The 26,257-nt window shown below is 41.3% G+C and overlaps 1 protein-coding gene across 1 annotated transcript in view; it reads left to right on the forward strand.

The window, feature by feature from the left end:
- The window catches only part of CNTNAP2 (contactin associated protein 2), a 2,242,274-nt gene that overhangs the window by 2,206,394 nt on the left and 9,623 nt on the right, over positions 1–26,257 (forward strand). Inside the window, exon 23 of the mRNA XM_073009464.1 lies at positions 24,302–24,382. Coding sequence (XP_072865565.1) covers positions 24,302–24,382 — 81 coding nt within the window. The remainder of the gene's footprint in view (positions 1–24,301; positions 24,383–26,257) is intronic.

Below are 26,257 nucleotides of genomic sequence, written 5' to 3' on the forward strand. Positions count from 1 at the left end.
GCAATCCAAGTCTCTGATAAAACAGACTTTAAACCATCAAAGATCAAAAGAGACAAAGAAGGCCACTACATAATGGTAAAGGGATCAATTCATCAGGAAGAGCTAACTATCCTAAATATATATGCACCAAATACAGGAGCACCCAGATTCATAAAGCAAGTCCTTAGAGACTTAGACTCCCACACAATAATAATGGGAAACTTTAACACCCCACTGTCAACATTAGACAGATCAACAAGACAGAAAGTTAACAAGGATATCCAGGAATTGAACTCAGCTCTGCACCAAGCAGACCTAATAGACATCTACAGAACTCTCCACCCTAAATCAACAGAATATACATTCTTCTCAGCACCACATCGCACTTATTCCAAAATTGACCACATAGTTGGAAGTAAAGTACTCCTCAGCAAATATAAAAGAACAGAAATTATAACAAACTGTCTCTGACCACAGTGCAATCAAACTAGAACTCAGGACTAAGAAACTCAATCAAAACCGCTCAACTACATGGAAACTGAACAACCTGCTCCTGAACAACTACTGGGTACATAACAAAATGAAGGCAGAAATAAAGATGTTCTTTGAAACTAATGAGAACAAAGATACAACATACCAGAACCTCTGGGACACATTTAAAGCAGTGTGTAGAGGGAAATTTATAGCACTAAATGGCCACAAGAGAAAGCAGGAAAGATCTAAAATTGACACCCTAGCATCACAATTAAAAGAACTAGAGAAGCAAGAGCAAACACATTCAAAACCTAGCAGAAGGCAAGAAATAACTAAGAGCAGAACTGAAGGAGATAGAGACACAATAAACCCTCCAAAAAATCAGTGCATCCAGGAGCTGGTTTTTTGAAAAGATCAACAAAATTGATAGACCGCTAGCAAGATAAAGAAGAAAAGAGAGAAAAATCAAATAGATGCAATAAAAAATGATAAAGAGGATATCACCACTGACCCCACAGAAATACAAACTACCATCAGAGAATACTATAAACACCTCTACGCAAATAAACTAGAAAACCTAGAAGAAATGGATGATTTCCTGGACACTTACACTCTCCCAAGACTAAACCAGGAAGAAGTTGAATCCCTGAATAGACCAATATCAGGCTCTGAAATTGAGGCAATAATTAATAGCCTACCAACCAAAAAATGTTCAGGACCAGATGGATTCACAGCCGAATTCTACCAGAGGTACAAGGAGGAGTTGATAACATTCCTCCTGAAACTATTCCAATCAATAGAAAAAGAGGGAATCCTCCCTAATTCATTTTACGAGGCCAGCATCATCCTGATACCAAAGCCTGACAGATACACCAAAAAAAGAGAATTTTAGACCAATATCCCTGATGAACATCAATGCAAAAATCCTCAATAAAATACTGGCAAACCAAATCCAGCAGCACATCAAAAAGCTTATCCACCATGATAAGTGGGCTTCATCCCTGGGATGCAAGGCTGGTTCAACATACACAAAGCAATAAATGTAATCCAGCATATAAACAGAACCAAAGACAAAAACCACATGATTATCTCAATAGATGCAGAAAAGGGCTTTGACAAAATCCAACAGCCCTTCATGCTAAAAACTCTCAATAAATTCGGTATTGATTGAACATATCTCAAAATAATAAGAGCTATTTATGACAAACCCACAGCCAATCATACTGAATGGGCAAAAACTGGAAGCATTCCCTTTGAAAACTGGCACAAGACAGGGATGCCCTCTCTCACCACTCCTATTCAACATAGTGTTGGAAGTTCTGGCTAGGGCAATCAGGCAAGAGAAAGAAATAAAGGGTATTCAGTTAGGAAAAGAAGAAGTCAAATTGTCCCTGTTTGCAGATGACATGATTGTATATTTAGAAAACCCCACTGTCTCAGCCCAAAATCTCCTTAAGCTGATAAGCAACTTCAGCAAAGTCTCAGGATACAAAATCAATGTGCAAAAATCACAAGCATTCTTATACACCAGTAACAGACAAACAGAGAGCCAAATCATGAATGAACTTCCATTCACAATAGCTTCAAAGAGAATAAAATACCTAGGAATCCAACTTACAAGGGATGTAAAGGACCTCTTCAAGGAGAACTACAAACCACTGCTCAGTGAAATAAAACAGGACACAAACAAATGGAAGAACATACCATGCTCATGGATAGGAAGAATCAATATTGTGAAAATGGCCATACTGCCCAAGGTAATTTATAGATTCCATGCCATCCCCATTAAGCTACCACTGACTTTCTTCACAGAATTGGAAAAAACTGCTTTAAAGTTCATATGGAACCAAAAAAGACCCCACATTGCCAAGACAATCCTAAGCCAAAAGAACAAAGCTGGAGGCATCACACTACCTGACTTCAAACTATACTACAAGGGTACAGTAACCAAAACAGCATGGTACTAGTACCAAAACAGAGATGTAGACCAATGGAACAGAACAGAGCCCTCAGAAATAATACCACATATCTATAGCCATCTGCTTTTTGACAAACCTGACAAAAACAAGAAATGGGGAAAGGATTCCCTATTTAATAAATGGTGCTGGGAAAATAGGCTAGCCATAAGTAGAAAGCTGAAATTGGATCCTTTCCTTACTCCTTATACGAAAATTAATTCAAGATGGATTAGAGACTTAAATGTTAGACCTAAAACCATAAAAACCCTAGAAGAAAACCTAGGTAATACCATTCAGGACATAGGCATGGGCAAGGACTTCATGTCTAAAACACCAAAAGCAATGGCAACAAAAGACAAAATTCACAAATGGGATCTAATTAAACTAAAGAGTTTCTGCACAGCAAAAGAAACTACCATCAGAGTGAACAGGCAACCTACAGAATGGGAGAAAAATTTTTGCAATCTACTCATCTGACAAAGGGCTAATATCCAGAACCTATAAAGAACTCAAACAAATTTACAAGAAAAAAACAACCCCATCAAAAAGTGGGCAAAGGATATGAACAGACACTTCTCAAAAGAAGACATTCATACAGCTAACAGACACATGAAAAAATGCTCATCATCACTGGCCATCAGAGAAATGCAAATCAAAACCACAATGAGATACCATCTCACACCAGTTAGAATGGCAATCATTAAAAAAATCAGGAAACAACAGGTGCTGGAGAGGATGTGGAGAAATAGGAACACTTTTACACTGTTGGTGAGACTGTAAACTAGTTCAACCATTGTAGAAAACAGTGTGGCGATTCCTTAAGGCTCTAGAACTAGGAATACCATTTGACCCAGCCATCCCATTACTGGGTATATACCCAAAGGATTATAAGTCATGCTGCTATAAAGACACACGCACACGTATGTTTATTGCGGCACTATTCACAATAGCAAAGACTTGGAATCCACCCAAATGTCCATCACTGACAGACTGGATTAAGAAAATGTGGCATATATACACCATGGAATAGTATGCAGCCATTAAAAAGGATGAGTTCGTGTCCTTTGTAGGGACATGGATGCAGCTGGAAACCATCATTCTCAGCAAACTATCACAAGAACAGAAAACCAAATACTGCATGTTCTCACTCATAGGTGGGAACTGAACAATGAGATCACTTGGACACAGGAAGGGGAACATCACACACCAGGTCCTATTGTGGGTAGGGGGCAGGGGGGAGGGATAGCATTAGGAGATATACCTAATGTAAATGATGAGTTAATGGGTGCAGCACACCAACATGGCTCATGTATATATATGTAACAAACCTGCACGTTGCGCACATGTACCCTAGAATTTAAAGTATAATTAAAAAGAAAAAGAATTACTCAGCAGGGATGTAAAGTCTTATCAATATATTTATTTAAATAAGAAATTTAACCAATTTTGTGAAAATAAGTAAATAAATAATACTTGGATTTTACAGTATATGTCAAGAAAAATGTGAAGGTGATTTTCACCTGACTGGAGTTTAAGAAACACCAGGCAGGAGAGAAAGATCACCCCAAGCACTGGGGCCTAGCATGGGGCTTTAAGAACACATTTTTATAGGGGGATGAGGTAAACAAAAGACTTACACATTATGATTTAAGTTGACTTGATTTAAACCAGTTCTGCTCTATTAGAAACCGCCACTCTTTTTTTCTTCCTAGTTATTTCCCTCTTTGATAATAAGTACAGCCTGTTTCTAAACCATTATATGGTCCTTAGGAATATTTTTAGAAGAGTAGTTACAAGGTAGAAAAAGTAGCCCCCAGAGTTAAGGTTTATTTAAAGGCCACGGAATGCCAGGCAATTGCCGTGATTCACCTCTCAGAATTATGGACTCTGTTGTGTGTTTTTTCCTTTTTGTCTAATTTAGGGAATCTTATTTGCTTGGAATGAAAAGGACTTGCCAGCAGGAAGACAGCCACAGATGGCAGTGCACGTTCTGTAAAATACAAAAACAAAACAAACACCAGAAAAAATAAATCCAAGAGTCTGATCCCATAAATTTCTGCACTAAGGAGCAGCTCCAAGCTGCACATCAAGCTGTTTTACAAGGCGTTTGTGTTAAGCTTTAGGATGTTTTATCACATTCATGATATTGGATGCAGAATACATCAGACCAAAGGCCACATCCTAGGATCTTCTTTAAAATATCATTAAAATAGATGAAGCACTTTAAGATGTAACGTTTCATTTCCTAAGGGATCTTCTAGTTGTAAAGATTGCAGCTTATTATTATTATTATTATTATTATTATTATTATTATTATTATTATTTTGCGATGGAGCCTCGCTCTGTCACCAGGCTGGAGTGCCGTGGTGCAATCTTGGCTCACTGCAACCTCTGCCTTTGGGGTTCAAGCAATTCTCCTGCCTCAGCCTGCTGAGTAGCTGGGACTACAGGCATGCACCACCACGCCCAGCTAATTTTTGTATTTTTAGTAGAGATGGGGCTAATTTTTGTATTTTTAGTAGAAACAAGATTTAGTAGAGGCCAAGATGGTCTCAATCTCTTGACCTCGTGATACACCTGCCTCAGCCTCCCAAAGTGCTGGGATTATAGGCATGAGCCACTGTGCCCAGCCACAGCTAGTTATATTAAAGGACTTCTAGTAGGTCCAGGCTAGATTCTCAGCACAAGTTGCATGCTATATGATGTGGTACATCTCACCCCAAAAAGGACCTGGGAGTCGGCTTCTGTAAGTTGCTAGTAGGTAAATTCACAGCATCTGCTGTAACCTTATCTGGTTCTCTGCCCTAATGCTAACTGCATCTGATACTGAGAGGTCCTTGACCAGGAATTCTCACAGCTTCTCTGACAGGGAAGTGGGTAGGACATGGAAAATCCGGAAGCAGGAGTGGAGGGAAGAGAGTTAACACCCAATTCTCCACCTCCCCAGGACCAAGGCCAGGATTGTCAAGAATCCAGGGTTGAGAATCCACTGCCAAGCTGGTCCGGTGGATTCACTCAGGTTGGCAGAGTGGCTGAAAAACCAGCCCTCTTAGGCATGTGGGTCTTCTCCCAGATATATTAGGAACTAGATGGAACTTGGTACTTGGGATCACTCAATGTAAAAACCCCATACTCCCATTAGACTGGAGTATACCCAGCACTGAGCTGGGAATTCAGGCTTCCTCTCACCACATCAGACACTTTATCACTGGCCACAGTAGACTGATGGCCTCTTACCTCTATTGTTATGACTTCTGAGGCGTTGATTTCTGTCTATATTCCAAGTTTCCTGTCTATCATCTGGCCATAAAATATTTTTATATCTTCATGTGCAAAAGAGTTATGGATATAACGAACATTTTGAAATTATATATATCCCATTTTCTTCATAGTTACAAGCTGAACATTGGTTTTCTTTACCACCTGCAAACACTTAAAAGTAATCATTCCAGCTCTTATAATTATATCTCAATTATTTCTGAGCAGATCCCTTTTCTCTTCTTATGCTAAGACTGCATGATTAATGCATTTTTATCTCTTACAGTCAATCTTTTTATTATGTGATTTGTCTTTTTCCCTCTTCAGTCACCAACACAGTTCACATTTCATCGTGTAAAGAAAAACTATCATCCCCCGCTTGCTAACATGCATTTTCCTGCAAATGATCCAAATTCCACTTTTCCTGCAAAAACACCAAGCGCATTTATGTATCTCAAATCAACTATGATATTAGTGTTACGTATTTTTGATTGGTCATTTCAGGTGTATGCCACCTTTTGTTTCTACAGTGTTTTCATAGAAAATCACATTGTACCTATGATTTTGTTGAGTCAAAGGATATGTGTATTTTTAATTTTGACACTACTACAAACCATCCTCCAATGATATAATCCGATTGACAGTCCAACAATCTATGAATACCTTTTCCCCATATCCTCACCAAAACAGTGCATCATTTTTTTCTTTTAAATGTGGCTGTTCTATATGAAAAATAAAATTTTCTTGTTATAGTTTGTATTTCATTATGAGTTGGGTTAAGTATCTTTGCCTATGTTTATATATCACTTTTATTTATTTTTCCATGAACTACCTCTTTATATTCTTTGCCCCAATATTTATATTTTTATATTCTTTCCTATTGATTTATAAGTATTCTTTATATATTACTTAGTATTTTAATACATCTTTGGATGTTTTCCCTGTTTGAGCTCCATTTTTTTGAATTCATGGGATTTTTTTTCCATGTAAAAGTTTCCAAATTTTACATAGTGAAATGTAAAGTGTTTTATGGCTTTTGGGATTTGTGACATGCCTTCTCTATTCAGAACTTATTTTTAAAATTATTCCATGTTTTTTATAATAATTTTAGGTTTGATTTGTAAGTTCTACATATTTCCTTCACTGGAAATTTATTTGGGTGGAAGGTGGAAGGTAAAAATCTCACTTTTTTTCCCAAATGGCCCACTGTTCCAGCCCCATTGGTTGAGGATCCATCCTCTTCACCTTTACCATCTTCTAAATTCCCTTCATATCTGAGTCCCTTCTGGACTTTCACATTGATATGACACCTTGTGACATGGGAGCAAACTGCAGTATTATAATTGAGCTTTTATTACCACATTTAGTGGCTCATAGAGCTAATTTTCCTTTTCTGTTTTCAGAATTTTCTTGGTCATCCTTGCACATTTGCTTTTCCCACATGGATTTAAGAATTTCAATCATTTCGTTGCAATTGTTTAAAATTTTTACTGGGATTAAGGTTTTTGTATTAGTTCATTACCTTGTGACACCCAGTCACACCATGCAGGACTTCTCCATCTCTCTCCAAGTTGCCAAATGATTCAAATAAGTGTCATCCAAATTGTAGTGCGCTTAGAATCACCTGGAGGAAATTAGCAAATGCAGATTCAGCTGGTCAGAAATGGGATTTGAGAGTCTGCAGTTCAACAAGCTCCCAGGTGATGCTGATGCTGTGGGTGCCTCGAACACACTGGGAGTGGCAAGGAGAGAAGCAGCTTTGGAGCACTGCCTCTGGAAAACCACTTGAGCCCACTGCTTTTTGTGGGAGCAGATCTTTGACAACTCTCTCAAGTTATTTTTTGATAATTACTTTATGTCTAATTAGATTTTTCTTTCTCATCTAGGATAATACCTGCTATATTTTTCTAGAAATTCATGCATTTAACCTAGGGTTTCAAACTCATTACTGTGGAGTTGAACAAAACAAACTTTTTAATAATTTAATTTCCATTCCCTTTTTCATGTTTTTTATATTGAATGTTTTTGTTGCTCCCCCCCTCCCCCCTGCCCATTGATTAGATTACATGGCTTTTCTTTTCTTAAATAACCACCTCTTGGACTTATTTATCAATTGTTTCCACCATCATGTCTTTTTAAAATTTATATTAGCTGGTCTCTAACTTTGTAATCTGAATGTTTGGCTCTCTTATTTTCCTTCTTGGTGGAGCATGTGTATCGTCGTCTTCTAAGAATGTGAACCGAAGTCAACAAATCTGAGCTCCAGCCGCACTCTCTCTTCCAACCACACCTCTCCTGCCCCAGCCCTGCCTCCTGCCCAGGACTGCACCCTCCAGATGTAATTGACATCAATGGCTTTCAGTAGACTTTTTGCTAAGGGACCTGAAAAGAACTTAGAGACCAGCTTAAGTTGACAAAGCCTTCCCACATCACTGAGAGAATAGACTTGGCAGGCTTGTGTTTTGAAAAGCGGTTGAGGGTGCGCTCTGTCAAGGCTCAGACATGATGAAGAAATAATCGAAGAGCAAAACGTCACTTAGGTGGCTAAACATGACTGGCAGCAGGGCTGGATTCCCCTTCAGCATTGAACACCTCACAGGCCATCCTCTGTGTAGGCGGGCTGCTGTCTAGTGGCTCCACAGGCCTGGCCATGTCCGGGGCTACCTTTATTCAAAGACTTCTGTTCTCTCTTAACCAGGATCACTTAACTCTCTGAAACTCCAGTGATAAAAAATCAAAACTGGCACAAACATCCAGCTTTCCAATCTCTAAGGTCATTGTTTTTTCCCTGCTGGGAATTTCTTTCATTGCTAATTTTCCTCTACCTTTCTTTCCCTTCATCCCCTACGATAGATTTCGAACCCCAGGGAGGTTAGGACTCTGTCCCATTCTTCACCCTGGGCTGTCCACCCTCCGGCCCCCACCCTACCTGGCATGGTACTCAAAGGTGCATTTTCCCGGGGTCTGTACCTGGAAATCATTGCAGCTCTTAGCCTGTGTCACGTGGGGCTGGCTAAGTGCAGGGCAACGCGGTTGTACGTGTTGCCATGGTGACTTCTCTGTTGATGGCAGAACCACTGACTCCAGCAAGTCACAGTATTCATTTTTGCCACAGGAATGCTATGAGTAGCTCATAAAAATGGAGGCGAGTTGAGCTCAGTGTTATCCCTTGACCTGGGTGTCTTTCCTTGGCCCTCAGCAATCCCCCATTCAAATGCTTCCTACTGTACTGCATTTTTGAGTATTCTTCAATATCATGCATCTGTTACAGCACCCTATCACTTAGCTGTGGAGGCACTCAGAGGCGCACACCACCCTCTAACTTATCCGCCATCACTTCTTTTACTGCCTCATTTAAAAAGACAATTGTCAGAATTCCCAGGTGTGAATTCTCCCAGGGGAATCTCTGCCAGTCACCACCTGGAAATGTTAGTTCCACCTCTGCTGGCCGATCAGCACCTTTTGTCCTTGCTGTGATCTTTACAGTTGCAGAAACATTTTCCTGATGAGGTTTTTAATCCATCACCACATGCTTTTCAGAGGAAAGTCACTGTGTAAATACCAATAACTAATACATGATAAATTGCTTCACTCCTTTGAAATCTTTGTCTGATTCCACGTGCTCTGCATAGACTATTCAGAACTTCTAAAGACGGATGCAGATTCCTAATTCTGCTGTTGTTTGTTCCTGAGAGCAACGCTGAAAGACTTTTAAAAACTTAAAATCAGCTTTATGTTGAAATGTAATTGTACATAAATATCCATAGGAATGTATGGGGTACAATTATTTTAAACATAGAGAATAAGATGAATTGCTTTGGGAACTCCCCTTTAAACATGCTAAAATGATTTTCAGTCATTTACTTCGGAACTTTAACTTTTAGGAAACTGGAAAGGATACAGATAAATTTATAAACGATTTTAATTGTTGAAATGCTTTCAATGCATGATTTTGTTTTATCCTGGAATGGCCACATGTGATAGGCAAAGTGGACATTATCAGCCACATTTTAAAGATAAGGAGAATGCAGCTCAGAGAAAATAAATGTATTCATTCCCTCAGCAAACACTGAATGGGTGGCCACAGAAGCGCTGTGCACAGCCCTGGCTGTACATTAGTCACCTGGGGAGCTTTTTACAAATCCCGATGCCTGGTCCCCATCCAAGGGATTCCTAGTGTGCATCAGGATTGTGAAGCAATGGGGACTGAGTTCATAGCATCTTGCTCAAAAGTATGCAGAGTAGCATTATCAAGTGGAAAATGCATATATTTCAGATTCAGTGATTTTTTTTTCCCCACTATTCCTTCCTCTCAATGAAAACTTTGGATTAAAACATACAATTCCAGTTCTCTATTCTGAACTGACTGTTTTCTATCACCCTTTAAATATAATGCAGAAGTCTGGAAGGATATGTAATTTGCATACCTGTTGGTGAAATCCCGGCCTCTAAATACAACTTTGCTCTTTCTTGTTCCACTTTCCCCTTGCAGATAAGCAATACATCATCCCCAAGGCTGCTAGAGCCAATTAAATGGTTTTTCACACTCTATTGACATGAATGAGAAGAACTGTGACAGAGCCACACGGCTTATGCCAGGACTTTATCACGCTATCTTTATAATGATGTGAGCCAGCACCAGGGAGGAATGGTGTGGGGAACCATCAGGAAGCTTTAGTAACCAAGGATAATTTGTTTCATCAATTTCTCCTTGATGGCCATTTGCCATTTCACCTGTCAGGAAGCAAAAGTAGTTGTCCTGTGAGATCTCAGGTTAACTCAAGAAGAGAACAGCTCAGACAACAATGGAAGCATATTTAGCATGGGGCTTTCATATTCAGTTCTCTGAAGCCAGCCTTGTTGGAAGAAAATACATTGTCTTGGGATTGGAATTATACATTTCCCTTGTGCTACTGCAACCAAAAAGAGTATTTCAAAACCAAGAGCCCAACTGGGCATTCATAAAAGACTCAAAATATGTGTAGAATTAATTTTTAAAACCACTTTAGGTTTGCCCACGCCCCCCTTCTAACCGCACAGTGGAGCCAGAATCTGGTTGCCTGTCTGTGGTCTGGGTGACTCCACCATGTTCTCAGCAATTCTCCTCATCTATGTATTTTACTAGTTTGTGAAAACTTAGGAATAAAAAGGATCACCCTCACATTTTGATGAAATAGCAGTTACAACACAAACATCCCATGCATATTGGCAGAACCGGCCCATGGAGCGCAGAAGCACGTTCATCGTGTAAAGCTGAAAAGAGCATCTTCTGCAAGTTCGGATACGGAGGTTCCAGCAGAAGATTAAATATTTTTAAATGCTTTTTAGTATTCACTGAACTCCCTTGAAAGACACAGGATGACAATAAAAGCAAATCAATAATATTCAGCCAATTCCAAAGGATCCATCCACAGCCAAAGTACGGCCTTTGAATTTACTAGAAACTTCCACAGAGGGAGAGTAAAAGGAGTCTCTTCATCCTTGCTTGATTCCTAAAATAACATGTGCCTAAGTATTCTCACAAATGATGAAGCACATCTCTTGAGTAGACTTAAGGTGATAAAATGTTATTTTCACCGAGCTCCCAAGCCATACATCGTGGAAGTCCAAAGCCCTCACTGATAATTGCATAATGCTCAGGGGATGTGTTTCTCTGCAGAAGTCTGAATACAATAGATCCAGGGTCTCCTGAAGACTTTCATCTTATGAATTGTGCAAATCCCTGACCACTGCCTGAGGAAAGGCGAAATACATCAGAGAATGTCCTTAAAATATCCCTTTTTGACTTACTATAATTGGTTGCTTTACTCTTTTAACATCATAATCTTCTCAGCCACCCTCTCCCGGGAAACTGGGGCTATTTCTATGACTCAGCAAACAACCAATTCTTTGCTAATAAGGAAACCACAGGTTCTCTTAGCTGAGACTACTGTATAGCAGGTGTGTTCACAAAACTTGGTGAGTACCCATTTCTGTGATGCAGCATTCCATAAAGCCAGAGGCAGTCACTGAGGCTGTCTGACATACCGTAATATGACCATATGGCTTCAGTGTCCTGTATTGCACCCATGCAGCAGTAGAACCAGCAGTAAAATTTTTTTTTTTTTTTTTTTTTTTTTTTTTTTTTTGAGACAGGCTCACTCGTCGCCCAGGCTGGAGTCCAGTGACCTTGGCTTACTGCAAGCTCCGCTTCCCGGGTTCATGCCATTCTCCTGCCTCAGCCTCCCAAGTAGCTGGGACTACAGGCACCCGCCACCACGCCCGGCTAATTTTTTGTACTTTTAGTAGAGACGGGGTTTCACCGTGTTAGCCAAGATGATCTTGATCTTCTGACCTTGTGATCCACCAGCCTTGGCCTCCCAAATGTTAGGATTACAGGTGTGAGCCACCACGCCTGGCCAAGAATTTTTTTTTCAAAAAACAAATCCATAAGCTTCAGAAACTTCCACAGTTCAGTATTTTTTAAAATGTCTAGCCAGGCGCAGTGGCACATGCCTATAGTCCCAGCTACGTGAGTCCAGGAGTTCAAGATCAGCCTGAGCAACAAAGCAAGACCCTGTCTCTAAAAAGAAAATTTAAAAATGCATCTGTTCTCTCTCATGTATGCCTTTAAATGCATCCATAGCATCAAGAACCTAAATGCCAACATCCCAATATTTTTCCTCCCTGATACAGTAGCTTTAGACTCAACTTGTATTTTTGCTTTGAACCAGGAAAGGTATCCAAGGTCATACTAAGATAACCATTTATTAAACTCCTTGGCTGTTTTTTCCTAAACTGTAATAAACTCCCCCGCTCCAACATTCGACATACCAAAGAATTCTCTCTGAAATTAACACAGTGTTCCTATTATTGCTTTCACGACACTAAAAAGAAATAGAACTAACGGAGTTGAACTGTGAGGCATTCTGGCAGGCAGATCATTAAATTCACACAAATGATTCGGCCAAGGGAAAAGGGACAAGGTTCTCAGAAGGAATTATTTCAGTTCCCTCTCAGGCACTGCATTAAATTAAAACACACGCACACGCACGTGCGCGTGCACACCCACACGAGCAGCTGGAGACCTGAACCACCAACGGTCTACATTAAATTTCTGCAACTGAAAGTGAGGCGGGTATTCAAGCACTCTGGAGCCTGTTAGAAATACAGATGCCCAGGTCCCCCACCCAAGACCAACTCAGGCAGAAGCAGCATTTTTACCAGAGCTCAAGGCATCTGTATGCCCCTTAATGTTGGAAAGCTCTGAATCAGAGTGCTCTCCCTCCCCCAAAGGCATCTCAGACTGAGACAGGAGGAGAAGAAAAAGCCTAAAGAGGTTCAGCACTTTTTCAAGGCCAAAGAACCCACCAGTTACACAAATGTCTCGAGCCCTGTCCTGGACACTCAGAGCCCTGCATGCGTAGGAAGTGACAGCCCCTTCCAGGGAACCCTGCTGCCGCCACGCGCATTCTGGAAACCGTGCAGCAGGAGAAACAGCGCTTTCCCTCAGACCAGGGTTTAAATGGCACTTCCCGAATTTATCATTTTCCCCCAGATTTGGGGCTTCTTCCTTCTTGCACTCCTGTTAACATCAGCATGAATTCGTAAACACCCTGCAGCGGAAAGGAAAAGAAGCCGCGACAAACCTCAACAAAGAGCCATACGGCAGTGTTAACCAAGTGGTCCAGTCCTGCCTCAGCGTTTACGGGGGATTGGTTCCAGAATCCCCAAAGACACCCAAATCCACAGATGCGCAAGTTCCTGATAGCAAATAGGGTGGTAAATACCTACCTATAACTACACACACCCTCCCATATACTTTAAATTCTCTCTAGATTACTTATAATGCCTCATACAACATAAATGCTATGTATAGAGTTGTTGGCCAGGTGCGGTGGCTCACACCTGTAATCCCAGCACTTTGGGAGGCTGAGGCAAGCAGATCACGAGGTCAGCAGTTCAAGACCAGCCTAACCAACATGGTGAAACCCCATCTCTACTAAAAATACAAAAATTAGCCAGGCGTGGTGGCATGTGCCTGTAATTCCAGCTAATCAGGAGGCTGAGGCAGGAAAATCGTTTGAACCCAGGAAGAGAGGTTGCAGTGAGCTGAGATTGCACCACTACACTCCAGCTTGGGCGACAGAGCAAGACTCCATCTCAAAAAAAAAAAAGAATTGTTATACTGGATTGTTTAGGGAATAATGACAAGAAAAAAATATCTGTACATGTTCAGTACAGATGAAACTTTCTTTCCTGAATATTTTTGATCCGAGTTGGGTTGAATCCACGGATGGGGAACCCGTGGATATGGAGGGCCAGCTGGATGGCTGCCCTGGCAGTGAGGCGCTCTGATCCAGACTTTCAAGGTTCGCCCTGAGAACTACAGTAAGATGCACGGACAGAGGCCTGAATGAGTCGAAAGACCTCGTCCTTGTAGCGGTGACTCCGGCACCCATCAACCACGTGGCTTTAACCTAATTATCATCCATTCTGCATTTTTGCCTCCTCAACTGTAGAGAGGTTGTGGAACTACAGAATCTATAAAGGCCAGCTGTCACAATCAATACTCTGCAAGTGCCCATAATATTTTACAATAATAACTTTGACCATTGATTTATAAACAATTATAACATTAACACTGGAACAATTTGCACACCTGAGAAATAACAAGACATATTTATCTCACGTGAAAATGGACACCAAATACCTTACCTTAGTGTTTATTTTATGAAATACAAAGTCTGAGCATATGTTAACAATGAGCTATTTTCTTTTTTTTTTTTTTTTTTTTTTTTTTTTTTTTTTTTTTGATACAGAGTCTTGCTTTGTTGCCCAGGCTGGAGTGCAGTGGTGCAATCTCGGCTCACTGCAAGCTCCACCTCCCGGGTTCACGCCATTCTCCTGCCCCAGCCTCCCAAGTAGGTGGGACTGCAGGCGCCCGCCACTACACCTGGGTAATTTTTTGTATTTTTTAGTAGAGACGGGGTTTCACCGGGTTAGCCAGGATGGTCTCTATCTCCTGACCTCGTGATCCGCCTGCCTCGGCCTCCCAAAGTTCTGGGATTACAGGTGTGAGCCACTGCGCCCGGCCTAATGAGCTATTTTCAATTAAAATACATCTTTGTCGTTAATCAGACAAAAGAGTGCAATGTCAGCCTGCTCTGAGAGTGTTAATAAATCTTTTTCCTGAAAGGCAATTGAGACAATTCAGAAGTTAACTAAGTAACTGGTGGAAAGAGGGAGTACAATGCAATCAATTGCCCATTCAGTCCTTTCATATGAAAGTTGGTATTATTTAAACAATCATAACGTATAGCCGATGATGACAAATTTGTGTATTCTGTTTCTCTTCACTCGACCTCTTTTGGCCACTGGATCTTAGATGATCATTCTAGCAGCTGCCACTTTCTCACTCCTTTAAGAAGAAATGTAAGGCTTGTTTAACTTCTCAAGTGAGGAGCCAAGTCACAATCACCTTCCCCTATTTGAAATTGGAAATGTTGGCTAGCTAGTTTTTTTTTAGAAATGGAGGCAAAGGGTAGAGAGAGAAATGTGAAACTCAGGATCATGTCAGTCCATGCCACATCATGCTCTGCCCACAGAAAAACCTGCTGACTTTGAGAAATCGCTCCCTCCCAAAAATGTGATTAGCAGGGATCCTCTTTTAAAATAGAACAATGTCCCTTATATCTTCAGCATCTTAGTCGGTAACCATTTGTTTTCATATCTGTTTCAGAAATATCAATAGTGAATGACTAAAAACAGTAGTTAAGAAAAACAATCATTTTCTGCTATATAACTCAGATTTGAAAAGAGAATAAAATTTAATACAACAAAGAAGCTAAGAACAAAGGCAGAGATACCTTATCTAGCCCAGACCTCACTGTAAAAATAATGTTGCAATTTAAATTAAATTATAATTAATAGCAATTTTGTTGAAGTGTCTCAAATTATTACTTTAGATGCTGAAACTCCAGTGGTTTCCATGGAGATATTTTCTCTAGGAGATGTCAGATATGATCTAATTTTTTTGTCTCTGATATATGACAGCCTGAAGCTTCCAGAGCCTTTCATTTTGGGGGAGTTTATGTTAGATATTTCAATTTATTTTTATATGCACTTCAATATGTTTTGTTTGCAATTGGTTTCTTAGCCTAAATATTTTAAAACTTAGTAAATAAGAACCACAACCACTAAATTTATCTTCTGTAGTTTAAAAAAAAAAAAAAAAAGCTTTACTCTCTCCTTATTCACTAGGACAGACAAGAAATTATAGGCTAAAGAATTCAAATCTCTTTTCAATATTCTGTTCTTACAATTTTTTTTTTTTTTCCTTTTTGAGATAGAGTCTCGCTCTGTTGTCCAGGCTGGAGTGCAGTGGCACGATCTCAGCTCACTGCAACCTCCCCCTCCTGGGTTCAAGCAATTCTTCTGCCTCAGCCTCTCAAGTAACCGGGACTATAGGCATGTACCACCAAGCCTGGCTTTTTTTTTCTTTGAGACGGAGTCTCACTCTGTCACGCAGGCTGGAGTACAGTGGCGCAATCTTGGCTCACTGCAACCTCCACCTCCCGGGTTCATGCCATTCTCCTGAGCCTCAGCCTCCCAAGTGGCTGGGACTTCCAGCGCCCGCCACCACGCCCAACTAATTTTTTATATTTTTAGTAGAGACAGGGTTTCGCCGTGTTATCCAGGATAGTCTCGATCTCCTAACCTCATGATCCGCCTGCCTCCGCCTCCCAAAGTGCTGGGATTACAGGCGTGAGCCACGGCACCCAGCCTATAGCTGTCTTTTAAATCAGTTTCTAGTACTTAAGCATCTGCCCTGAAACTTGTATAATTCTTCATATTTTGTAAATGGAATCAAAAGTTATATTCAATATAATAATATTTTAAAGCACGATTTACACAATTCCTGGTTTCGTGTTTCTGCAAAGGTAATGGGTCATTCTCTCTTTGCTGCTTTGGCCCATCAGGGGTCTGTATGTGTCACCAAAGGAAGGTCAGATTTTTGTGCTTCTGCAACATGGGCCCTGAGTTCTTAGCTTGCCACATTGCTCAGCTGATGCAGCCAACATGTGTAACTATCCTTTGTCAGATAACTTCTGAAGAAAAGCAAACACAGTCAGAAGCCTTTAGATTTCGTTGGCTTCCCCAGACAGCCCACTAACCACAGAAAAAGCAGTTGGGCTAAATTGGTTGGTTGCCTTCAGACCCTACAATGATGTTGGTCATTTGATAGAGCTGGCATAGACTGATGCCTTCTCATCAGAGACAATTCAGCTGAGTGTTTAATGAATGGTTTCTGGAGCCAACTTCTGGGTTCAAATACTAGCTCCACCATTTCCTGGTTGGGTGACCTCAAACAAGTTTTTATCCTTCCAAAATGGGATGAATGTGTCAAGGCTCACATGAGGATTAAACGAGTTAGCATGAAAAGGAGTGGCAACAGGGCCTGAAATGTAGGAAGTGCTATTATTATTTCCTAAACAGCTTGTTCCCGAAATCTGAATTTCATGTAAATCAACATGAAATGTTTTATACTCCACAATAGGAGAAAAGCACTTCTGGGCCAGTTCTACCACACCTAACTGCTTGATTTTCTGCCATTTTTGCAACTTTGCCTTTGAAGGTTGCTCTATGGTCACAGAATTCAAAGTTGGACTGGGCCCTAGAAAGCTTAGTGTTTGAGGAAACTCTAGTCCAAATGATGACTCATTTCACGTAATCTTAGAAGTTAGAGCTTCACCAGTCATTGCATCTAAACAACCTATGTGGCCTTTGTTGTTTGATGTTGGAGTTCAGAACTTGTCACTGGCATTCAAGAGTCCCTCTTGCCCCAGCGGCCAAGGGAAGGACATCACCCTCACCCCTGCCCAGCACACAGATGTGAGAGGTGCTCACTCCTTGGTCATCTTGCTGTCACAGCAAAGCCTTTCAGGAATGTAGTGGAGAGAAGGGTGAAATACCTTTAGAAATGGAATGAAACTGGCCGGGCGCGGTGGCTCTCACCTGGAATCCCAGCACTTTGGGAGGCCGAGGCGGGCTGATCACGAGGTCATGAAATCGAGATCATCCTGGCTAACAAGGTGAAACCCCGTCTCTACTGAAAATACACAACATTAGCTGGGCATGGTGGCGGGCACCTGTAGTCCCCGCTACTCGGGAGGCTGAGGCAGGAGAATGGCATGAACCTGGGAGGCGGAGCTTGCAGTGAGCCAAGATTGCGCCACTGTACTGCAGCCTGGGCAACAGAGTGAGACTTCGTCTCAAAAAAATAAATAAAAAATAAAAAGAAAAGAAATGGAATGAAACTGTCATATTGTATATTCTTTTTTAGAAAATGAAAGTATACTTTTTCTCACCCAGTTCCAACATATGACTGCTCTTACAAAGTATGTTTGTTTCCTTAACTTGAAAATGAAAGAAGGGAAAATGTACAGTAATGAGCTCTCAGACTGCTTCTCATAGGGGAGACAAAGACAGTAGAAGGGAAGGTGTGACTGCAGCATGTCTGAATATGTTTGAGGACCGATCATGTATCTGCCTTCTTTGGTGAGGAGCACAGTAGTACATATGTGTGTGGGCACTAAAGCCTTAGCCAGGCTGTTTACTAACCATGCTCCTAAGAGAAGAATCTCCCATCATCAATTCCTCCAGCAATATGTCCTGCCTGGCCTGTGCTGGGTGGAGGAGGGGAGGAGAGCTAATCTCTGAGTGGTGCGATGGAAACATGGTCTACAAATATAGGAACAGAAATGACCACACACAAGAAGGACATGTGCAAGGGAAGTATGCAGAAATATGTGGGCTTTTGTAAGACTATAAATCAGACTGGAATGGCACCATGCTTTGGTGGTTAACATGGAATGTCATTTGGGGATCCAGAAGAGAAGTGTGTTGAATATAGTCTGTGCTTATTTGATGAAAGACTGGTCTTGAGAATGTTATAGCTAGTCTATTTTAGACTAACACTCCAAATTTGGACCTACTCACAGTGTTTCCCAAAGTATAGGTTCCTTGATACTCCAACACCACTAAAATTGTTCAGCTCTCCCAGCAAGCTGGGTGAGGGGAACATGGATGTTAGCAGAATAGATGAGCTTTATCATCCATGTGTCAGTCATGTTTCTTGGTCTCCATTTTTCTCTATGCACATGTCCGAGAGCATGTTGGTTCCCAGGGGAAAGGACAGTTGCAATAAAATATATCTATCAAAATAGCAATTGCTTTGATTGCCAGAATAAAATGGCTTTGCCTCAAGGGAGTAAGCACTCACGTGCATTAGGGTAACCAGGCTTACGTTATAAATAGATCCAGGAAAACATGAATGCTCACACTCAACAAAGATTTTGCCCTTGAAATGTATAAAGCTTCCTGACCTGAGGGTTTTCTACAAATTGTTTTCTAACAATAACCAAAGTCCAGTGGACTAGGAGTCATTAATATATTTTCTATATTCAATATGTCCATCTCCTTTGTTAGGAAGAATAAGAATCCTGCCTCACTGTAAGGATTTAGTTGAGACAAGGCATCTGACTTTCCAAATTCTACCTGCACAGAAGGCTTTATTATTAGAAGAAGCTATACAATGTTTACATACCTCTTAATAGACTGATTTTAATTATGCCAGTCAATGGACATCCATTTAGCCCTTGCTACTGCATTATTAGTCATTGGAACTGCAAACACGATTCAGATTGGTCTCTGACTTTAAGAGGATGACTGTTATGTAAGAAGTCACAAGAATTAAGACTATTCCCATTTAGAAAAGGGACACACACAATCTGAGGCTGCTGAGGATACTTTCAGGAAAGTAGTAAGATCTGATGGACAAAGAAAAGGAAAGTAAACCAGATGTCCAGACAGAGTGCCATATGGAAGAGAAAAGGGGTGTCAACTGGAAGCATCAGGAACTCCTATGAGACGGGAGAGTTCCCTGGACCCCTTCACTGGACTTGCAATGGGTGCAGCTCACTCAAACCTTTTGTGAAAGGGGAGCACACAGGCAAGTGGGTGCCGCAGCTGGGGTGAACGCTTTTGGGCTCTGGTCCCACAGCAGCTTCTAGGGGTATGCTCTTTTAGCAGTTGCTGTCTGGGGATGGCTAAGTGTTAGCCAGCTCAGTGGAGACAGGGTGACAGCCTTTTACCCCCTGCCCTCTTGGTACTCAGGTCCTTGTCTGGCGTCTGGGAAGGATCAGGTCACAACAGTTTTATTGAGTGATGGAAGTGGCTCTCAGTGGGATGGGGAGCCAGAAAGGGATGAAATGGAAGGATAATTCTCTTCAGTCATCCTGAGCCAAACTGCTTTCCAACTGTCCGGTTGCCTCTTCAACATTCAGATGCTTCTTCTCCTCTTGACGTTCAGCCGCTTGTTCTCTTCTCTCCTCCGCCACGCTGCTCTGCTCCTCTGCCAGTGGAGCTTGGGGTATTTATGGGTACAGGATTGGGGGGCCTGGCAGGCCAGGGTGGTTTTGGAAAAAAGCAGCATTTGGGTGGGAAAACAAGGCTGTGTAGTTCTCATTTAGGGCTGTGGGCTCAGGTTTATGGGTGGAACCCTTGCCAGTGACTCCACCCTCTTCTACCCAGTATTTCCCTGCCTCCTGCCCATATCACCTATACCTATAATGTTGAGTTGGAAAAGTGACCCCAGGAGGGAAGGGACAGGAGAGAAATACAGCTCAAGGGGGGCCTTCTTCACTATGCCCAGGAGTTCAGATTGATACCCAAAACAATCCTGGGATATTTTTAAATGTTCCTCTCTAGCTCTTGTCATTCTCCTTGCATCATCTCAGGTAACTCCTTCCACTATTTCTGTATGTTCTGCTACTGTTTTTATTGGTAACCTCAAGGGAAACAGGAAGAGGTCTATGAGTATCTCTTAAGCATCTACATTTTTCTGCAGCTTTGTGGCCAAGGATGCAACACCATAAGACAGGCTTTGAAGCAGAGAGAAACCATGCTGTGGTCTACCAGCCATGTCACCTGAGCCAGAAAAGCAAATCATTCACGGTATTATGAATATCACACAATAGAATAGCAACAAATTATCACTGTAACACTGTAATTTTGTTTTGTTTTGTTTTGCTTTTTTTGAGACGTAGTCTCACTTTGTTGCCAGGCTGGAGTGCAGTGGTACAATCTCAGCTCACTGCAACTTCCGCCTCCTGGGTTCAAGCGATTCTCCTGCTTCAGTCTCTTGAGTAGCTGGGACTACAGGCACACGCCACCACACCCAGCTAATTTTTTTTTTTTTTTTTTTTTTTTTTTGAGAAAAAAATGCATACCACCATGCCCAGCTAATTTTTATATTTTTAGTAAAGATAGGGTTTCACCACGGTGGCCAGGATAGTCTCGATCTCTTGACCTCATGATCCACTTGCCTCAGCCTCCCAAAGTGCTGGGATTACAGGCGTGAGCCACCATGCTTGGCCTACCATTGTAATTTTTTAATCACCATACTTAATATATTTTGAAGGTACATATTATTTAAAGAAGGTCATGACAGGGCAGGGAATAGGGGAAGACAAAAAGGAGGTCAGGAAATTTCTGCGTTTATCAAAAGGAGACAGGAAATATGACTCACTCACAAAGTATCCAAATATCTAGTAAATATCTCCACCTGGGTGTCCTCCACCTGGGCACCTCCAACTCAGTATGTCCAATACAAAGCTAATTAATTCCTCATCACCTAAAAGGGCTCCTCCTTCCATAGTGCCAACCCAAGCCAAACTGTCTGCAAGCGGGACCTCCTCAACCCTTCAACTCCCTGTCCCTTTCTAGCCTTCAAAAGGCAGGGTAGAGAAGATTGTTGACTTTGGAATGAACCCTACCTGCGTTCTAATTTTAGCTAGACTGCTCACAAGCTTGGTGACTTTCTAGAAGGATATGGACTAAATAGTGTCCAGAGAAGAGTCATGATAATGTCAAAAAGTCTGGAAAAGATGGGCAGTAATGTGCAAGTTTTCATTCCTGAAAAACAGCTTGTGGTCTTTGAAGGGTGTCTTGTGCCAGGGAATTGTGTACATTCATAACCAAATCTTCCTGTGCTTATGGTTTGTGGGTGGCATATCAGGCAATTTACCGTAAATGGACAAGTTCATAATTGAAACCACATCCATGCTTCAGTATATTATCTAGACTATATAAATCAAACTCTTCAAGGATACATGGAATAAACAGACCATGTTGGACCAGGAAGTTCTCATTGGCTAGAGAACTTTATTCTCCGTTTTGTCTATTTTATTGTTCACTGTGTATCCTCAGCACTTGGAATGAAGTCTGACATATAGTAGGCATTCTACAAAGATTCAGTGAATGAGTGAATGATTTGTCACATCTACTAATAGTACTTCTCTGAAGATTCAGGTTTAAAAAAGAAAGCCAAGGCTTTTATTATATGTTTTTAGGTAAACCAGGTTTATTCCCATAGGATAATTTTAGGATTAATCTTATATCTGATGATAAGCCTAATAAATGAAAGATCTTTGCATTCTTGGGCTGACATTTGGGATTGGGAATGTTAATCCATGCTACCTACCCTAGAAGATCCTGAAGGGAAATGGGAAAGTGAGCTGATGGGAAAGTAGCTGACGACACCGTACTGCGCGTTGGTTCTCCCCATTTCCCTACCTAGCTAACTGGATTTAGGATTGGACCAATTTGGCCAGGCAAGGTGGCTCACACCTGTAATCCCAGCACTTTGAAAGGCCAAGACAGGAGAATTGTTTGAGCCCAGGAATTCAAGACCAGCTTGGGCAACACAGGGAGACCCCATCTCTACAAAAAATAAAAAATTAGCCAGGCGTGATGGTGCACGGCTGTGATCCCAGCTACTCACGAGACTGAAGCGGGAGGAACACTTGAGCCTGGGAGGTCCAGGTTGCAGTGAGCCATGATTGTGCCACTGCACTCCAGCCTGGGCAACATAGCAAGACCAAATATTTAAAAAAAAAAAAAAAAAAAAAGGATCAAGCGAGTTAAAACAAGCAAAAACCATCAGTGGTCTATTTTGCATCCCCCAGTTAAAGACTTGGGGGAATATGAAATCCTTGAATACTCAGAGTTAAGTTCGCTTTCATTTGTAGCTTTCTTAATGTCTGTGCTTTTACTCAGATAGTTGAGATAATTTGGAATGTAAAGTATAATTTTCCTCATCCTAAACAAGAATATCAAGTCTAGCCAGGTGCAGCGGCTCATGCCTGTAATCGCAGCATTTTGGGAGGCCAAGGTGAGTGGATAACTTGAGGTCAGGAGTTTGAGACCAGGTTGACCAACATGGTAAAACCCCACCTCTACTAAAAATACAAAAATTAGCCAGGCCTGGTGGCAGGTGCCTGTAATCCCAGCTACTTGGGAGGCCGAGGCAGGAGAATCACCTGAGCCTAAAAGGCAGAGGTTGCAGTGAGCCAAGATCACACCACTGCCTGGATGACAGAGTGAGACCCTTTCCCCAGCTCCCCCCGCCTCCATTTAAAAAAAAAGAGAATATAAAGTCTAAAAGAGAAAGGATTAAATCACATGTGTTGACAGAATCTGGAATCTCCCTTTTTAGTTGCAGCTCCCCCCACCCATAAAAAAAAGAATATAAAGTCTAAAAGAGAAAGGATTAAATCACATGTGTTGACAGAATCTGGAATCTCCCTTTTTGGTTGCCGTATTTCCAAGGGAAGAGGAGGAAAAAGGGCTCTACTTGCTTTTTATCATGATCCTGGATAATCTTGGAAGTCCATAGCCCAGGAATATATTAGTGTTAGAAAATGGAGTATGTGGCAACATTCTCCCTGAATCATAACATAAACCTATTTGCCTATTTGAAATGTGTACACATTTCATTGTACCAAATAAGTACTTCTAAATTCTTTTTACATTTAATTGGTGCCATCCAGTAGCCAGAGACCTGCTTCCATTGGAAGATTTACCTTAACTTCTCCAACAGAAGACCAACAAATGTGAATTGTTTCTGAAGTTGGATTAGGTCCTATGGATGACAGAAGATAGATCCTGCCTTTTCCGGGCTTAAAATTTGTTTTATCTTAGAGAAATACCTAAATATAACACAATTGATTCTTATCATTTATAATAGGGAAAGAAATAGATTCACTAGGCAGTTATATTCTTCTCAACTGTTTTGAATTATTACCCCTTTACAAACTCCTGAAGTGTGCCAGTCTTACTACAGCCATGAAAAATACGAGTTTAAAGGAATGATTCCTTTTTAAACTTTTTAATACTGTAGCTGTAAAAACCTCATCTACAAATATATTGAATGCCACCAGTTGTGCATGGGGTTAAAAGTGGATGGGAAGCAGATTTCAACCAAATGTAGGAAATATATTCAAATGCATAAACTCGTCTGTCTGTGGAACTAGAGCAGGCAAGCTCAGGTAATTCTAGGATTCTCTAATATTGCTCCAAGTGGTAAGTCATGTTTATCTAGGCCTTGTGCAAACAGAAACAGCAGGTACAGGGATGGAGGCTGTTGTGATTCTTTTGTGAGACAATGGCAAGACAGGGTCCATCAGATATGGAGATTTCATTTGGAAAAACAGTAAGCGTTAAAGAATTGTATGGAGAAATAGGTTTCAAATGATTTGGGATCAATATACTTGACTCTGACACTTGACTCTTTCCTTCTTTCTGTACAGCCAGTGCGGATTTTCCATATAATCCAGGACAAGGCCAAGCTATAAGAAATGGAGTCAACAGAAACTCGGCTATCATTGGAGGTAGGTGACGTGTAGAGCAGGCTCATGTGGGGCTACTCACCTATGGAAAGTAATAATTGTCAATAACATAGTAGTCTAGGAAAAAGTTTTCTAGATTTTTACATGATTCATTTTGTTGTTTAAATAGGACACAAGATTATGAATTCTGATATGCAGAAATATAGTAAATGTGGCCAGACACGGTGGCTCACGCCTATGTAATCCCAACACTTTGGGAGGCCAAGGTGGGCAGATCACCTGAGGTCAGCAGTTCTAGACCAGCCTAGCCAACATGGCGAAACCCCATCTCTACTAAAAATACAAAAATTAGCCAGGCATGGTAGCTCACACCTGTAATCCCAGCTGCTCGGAAGACTGAGGCAGAAGAATCTCTTGAACCTGGGAGGCAGGGGTTGCAATGAGCCAAGATTGCACCACTGCACTCCAGCCTGGGCAACAGAGCAAGACTCTGTTTCAAAAAAAAAAGAGAAAGATATAGTAAATGTAACATGGCTACTTTTTTCTTTTTTTTAGATGGAGTCTTGCTCTATCACCTAGGGTAGAGTGCAGTGGCGTGATCTCGGCTCACTGGAACCTCTGCCTCCGGGTTCAAACAATTCTCCTGCCTTAGCCTCCCTAGTAGCTGGGATTACAGGTGCCTGCCACCACGCCTGGCTAATTTTTGTGTTTTTAGTGGACACGGGGTTTCACCATCTTGGCCAGGCTGATCTCGAACTCCTGACCTCGTTATCCACCCGCCTCAGCCGCCCAAAGTGCTGGGATTACTGGCATGAGCCATTGCGCTTGGCCTAACCTGGCTACTTTTTAATGCTGGCTTGTAAATAACAAATGGTAGTGGTAAGCTGGACAGACTCAGAATATGTAAGGAGGTAGTAGTGATCATAGCCAGGACATTTCTTTATCCCCTCTGATTTTTTTCAGTCTCATCCTTCGCATCCCAAATGGTCCAGGATAGCATACTATAAAAAATGAAAAGGAAGGCCGGGCACAGTGGCTCACACCTGTAATCCCAGCACTTTGGGAGACCGAGGTGGGTGGATCACGAGGTCAGGAGATCGAGACCATCCTGGCTAACATGGTGAAACCCCGTCTCTAAATACAAAAAAAAAAATTAGCCGGGCGTGGTGGCGGGCGCCTGTAGTTCCAGCTACTTGGGAGGCTGAGGCAGGAGAATGGTGTGAATCCAGGAGGCAGAGCTTCCGGTGAGCCAAGATCACGCCACTGCACTCCAGCCTGGGCGACAGAGCAAGACTCTGTCTAAATAAACAAATAAATAGAAAAGAAAAGAAAAGGGAAATGCCAGTCTGGTTTCAGTTATCATAATGCAAATTATCAGAAAATTACAGCAGGTCATTATTTTAAGTGAAATAAGCTAGGCACAAGAAGACAAATATTGCATGTTCTCACTGATACACAGGAGTTAAAAGATTTGAACACATGGAGGTAGAAAAACAGATAAGAGAGACTGGGAAAGTTGAGCAGGAGGAGGAAGGAGAATGAAGAGAAGTGGGTTACAGGGTGCAAACATACAGTAAGATAAAAGGAACAAATTCAGGGTTTGCTAGCAGGGTAGGATGGCTATATCTAACAAAAATGTATTGTACTTGGTTGATGAGCCCCTAAATACTATGACTTGATCACTATTCCATGTATACATGTAACAGATGTTCTCATGTATCCCATAAATTTGCACAATTAAAATTAAAAAATAAAAATGTATCAGAAAATCAATAAGCTGTAGCTAAAATATTCCAGTGTTTTCTTCTCACCAGGGGCAGCTACATAATAATTTGACTCTCCTAAGATAGCCGTTGAGCCTCATGCGTAGATCAATATTGACATCCCTGTTGCCATCAATATCCCAATCCTCACTGG

This window comes from Chlorocebus sabaeus, chromosome 21 (genome assembly GCF_047675955.1).
Source record: "Chlorocebus sabaeus isolate Y175 chromosome 21, mChlSab1.0.hap1, whole genome shotgun sequence".
Classification (NCBI taxonomy): domain Eukaryota; kingdom Metazoa; phylum Chordata; class Mammalia; order Primates; family Cercopithecidae; genus Chlorocebus; species Chlorocebus sabaeus.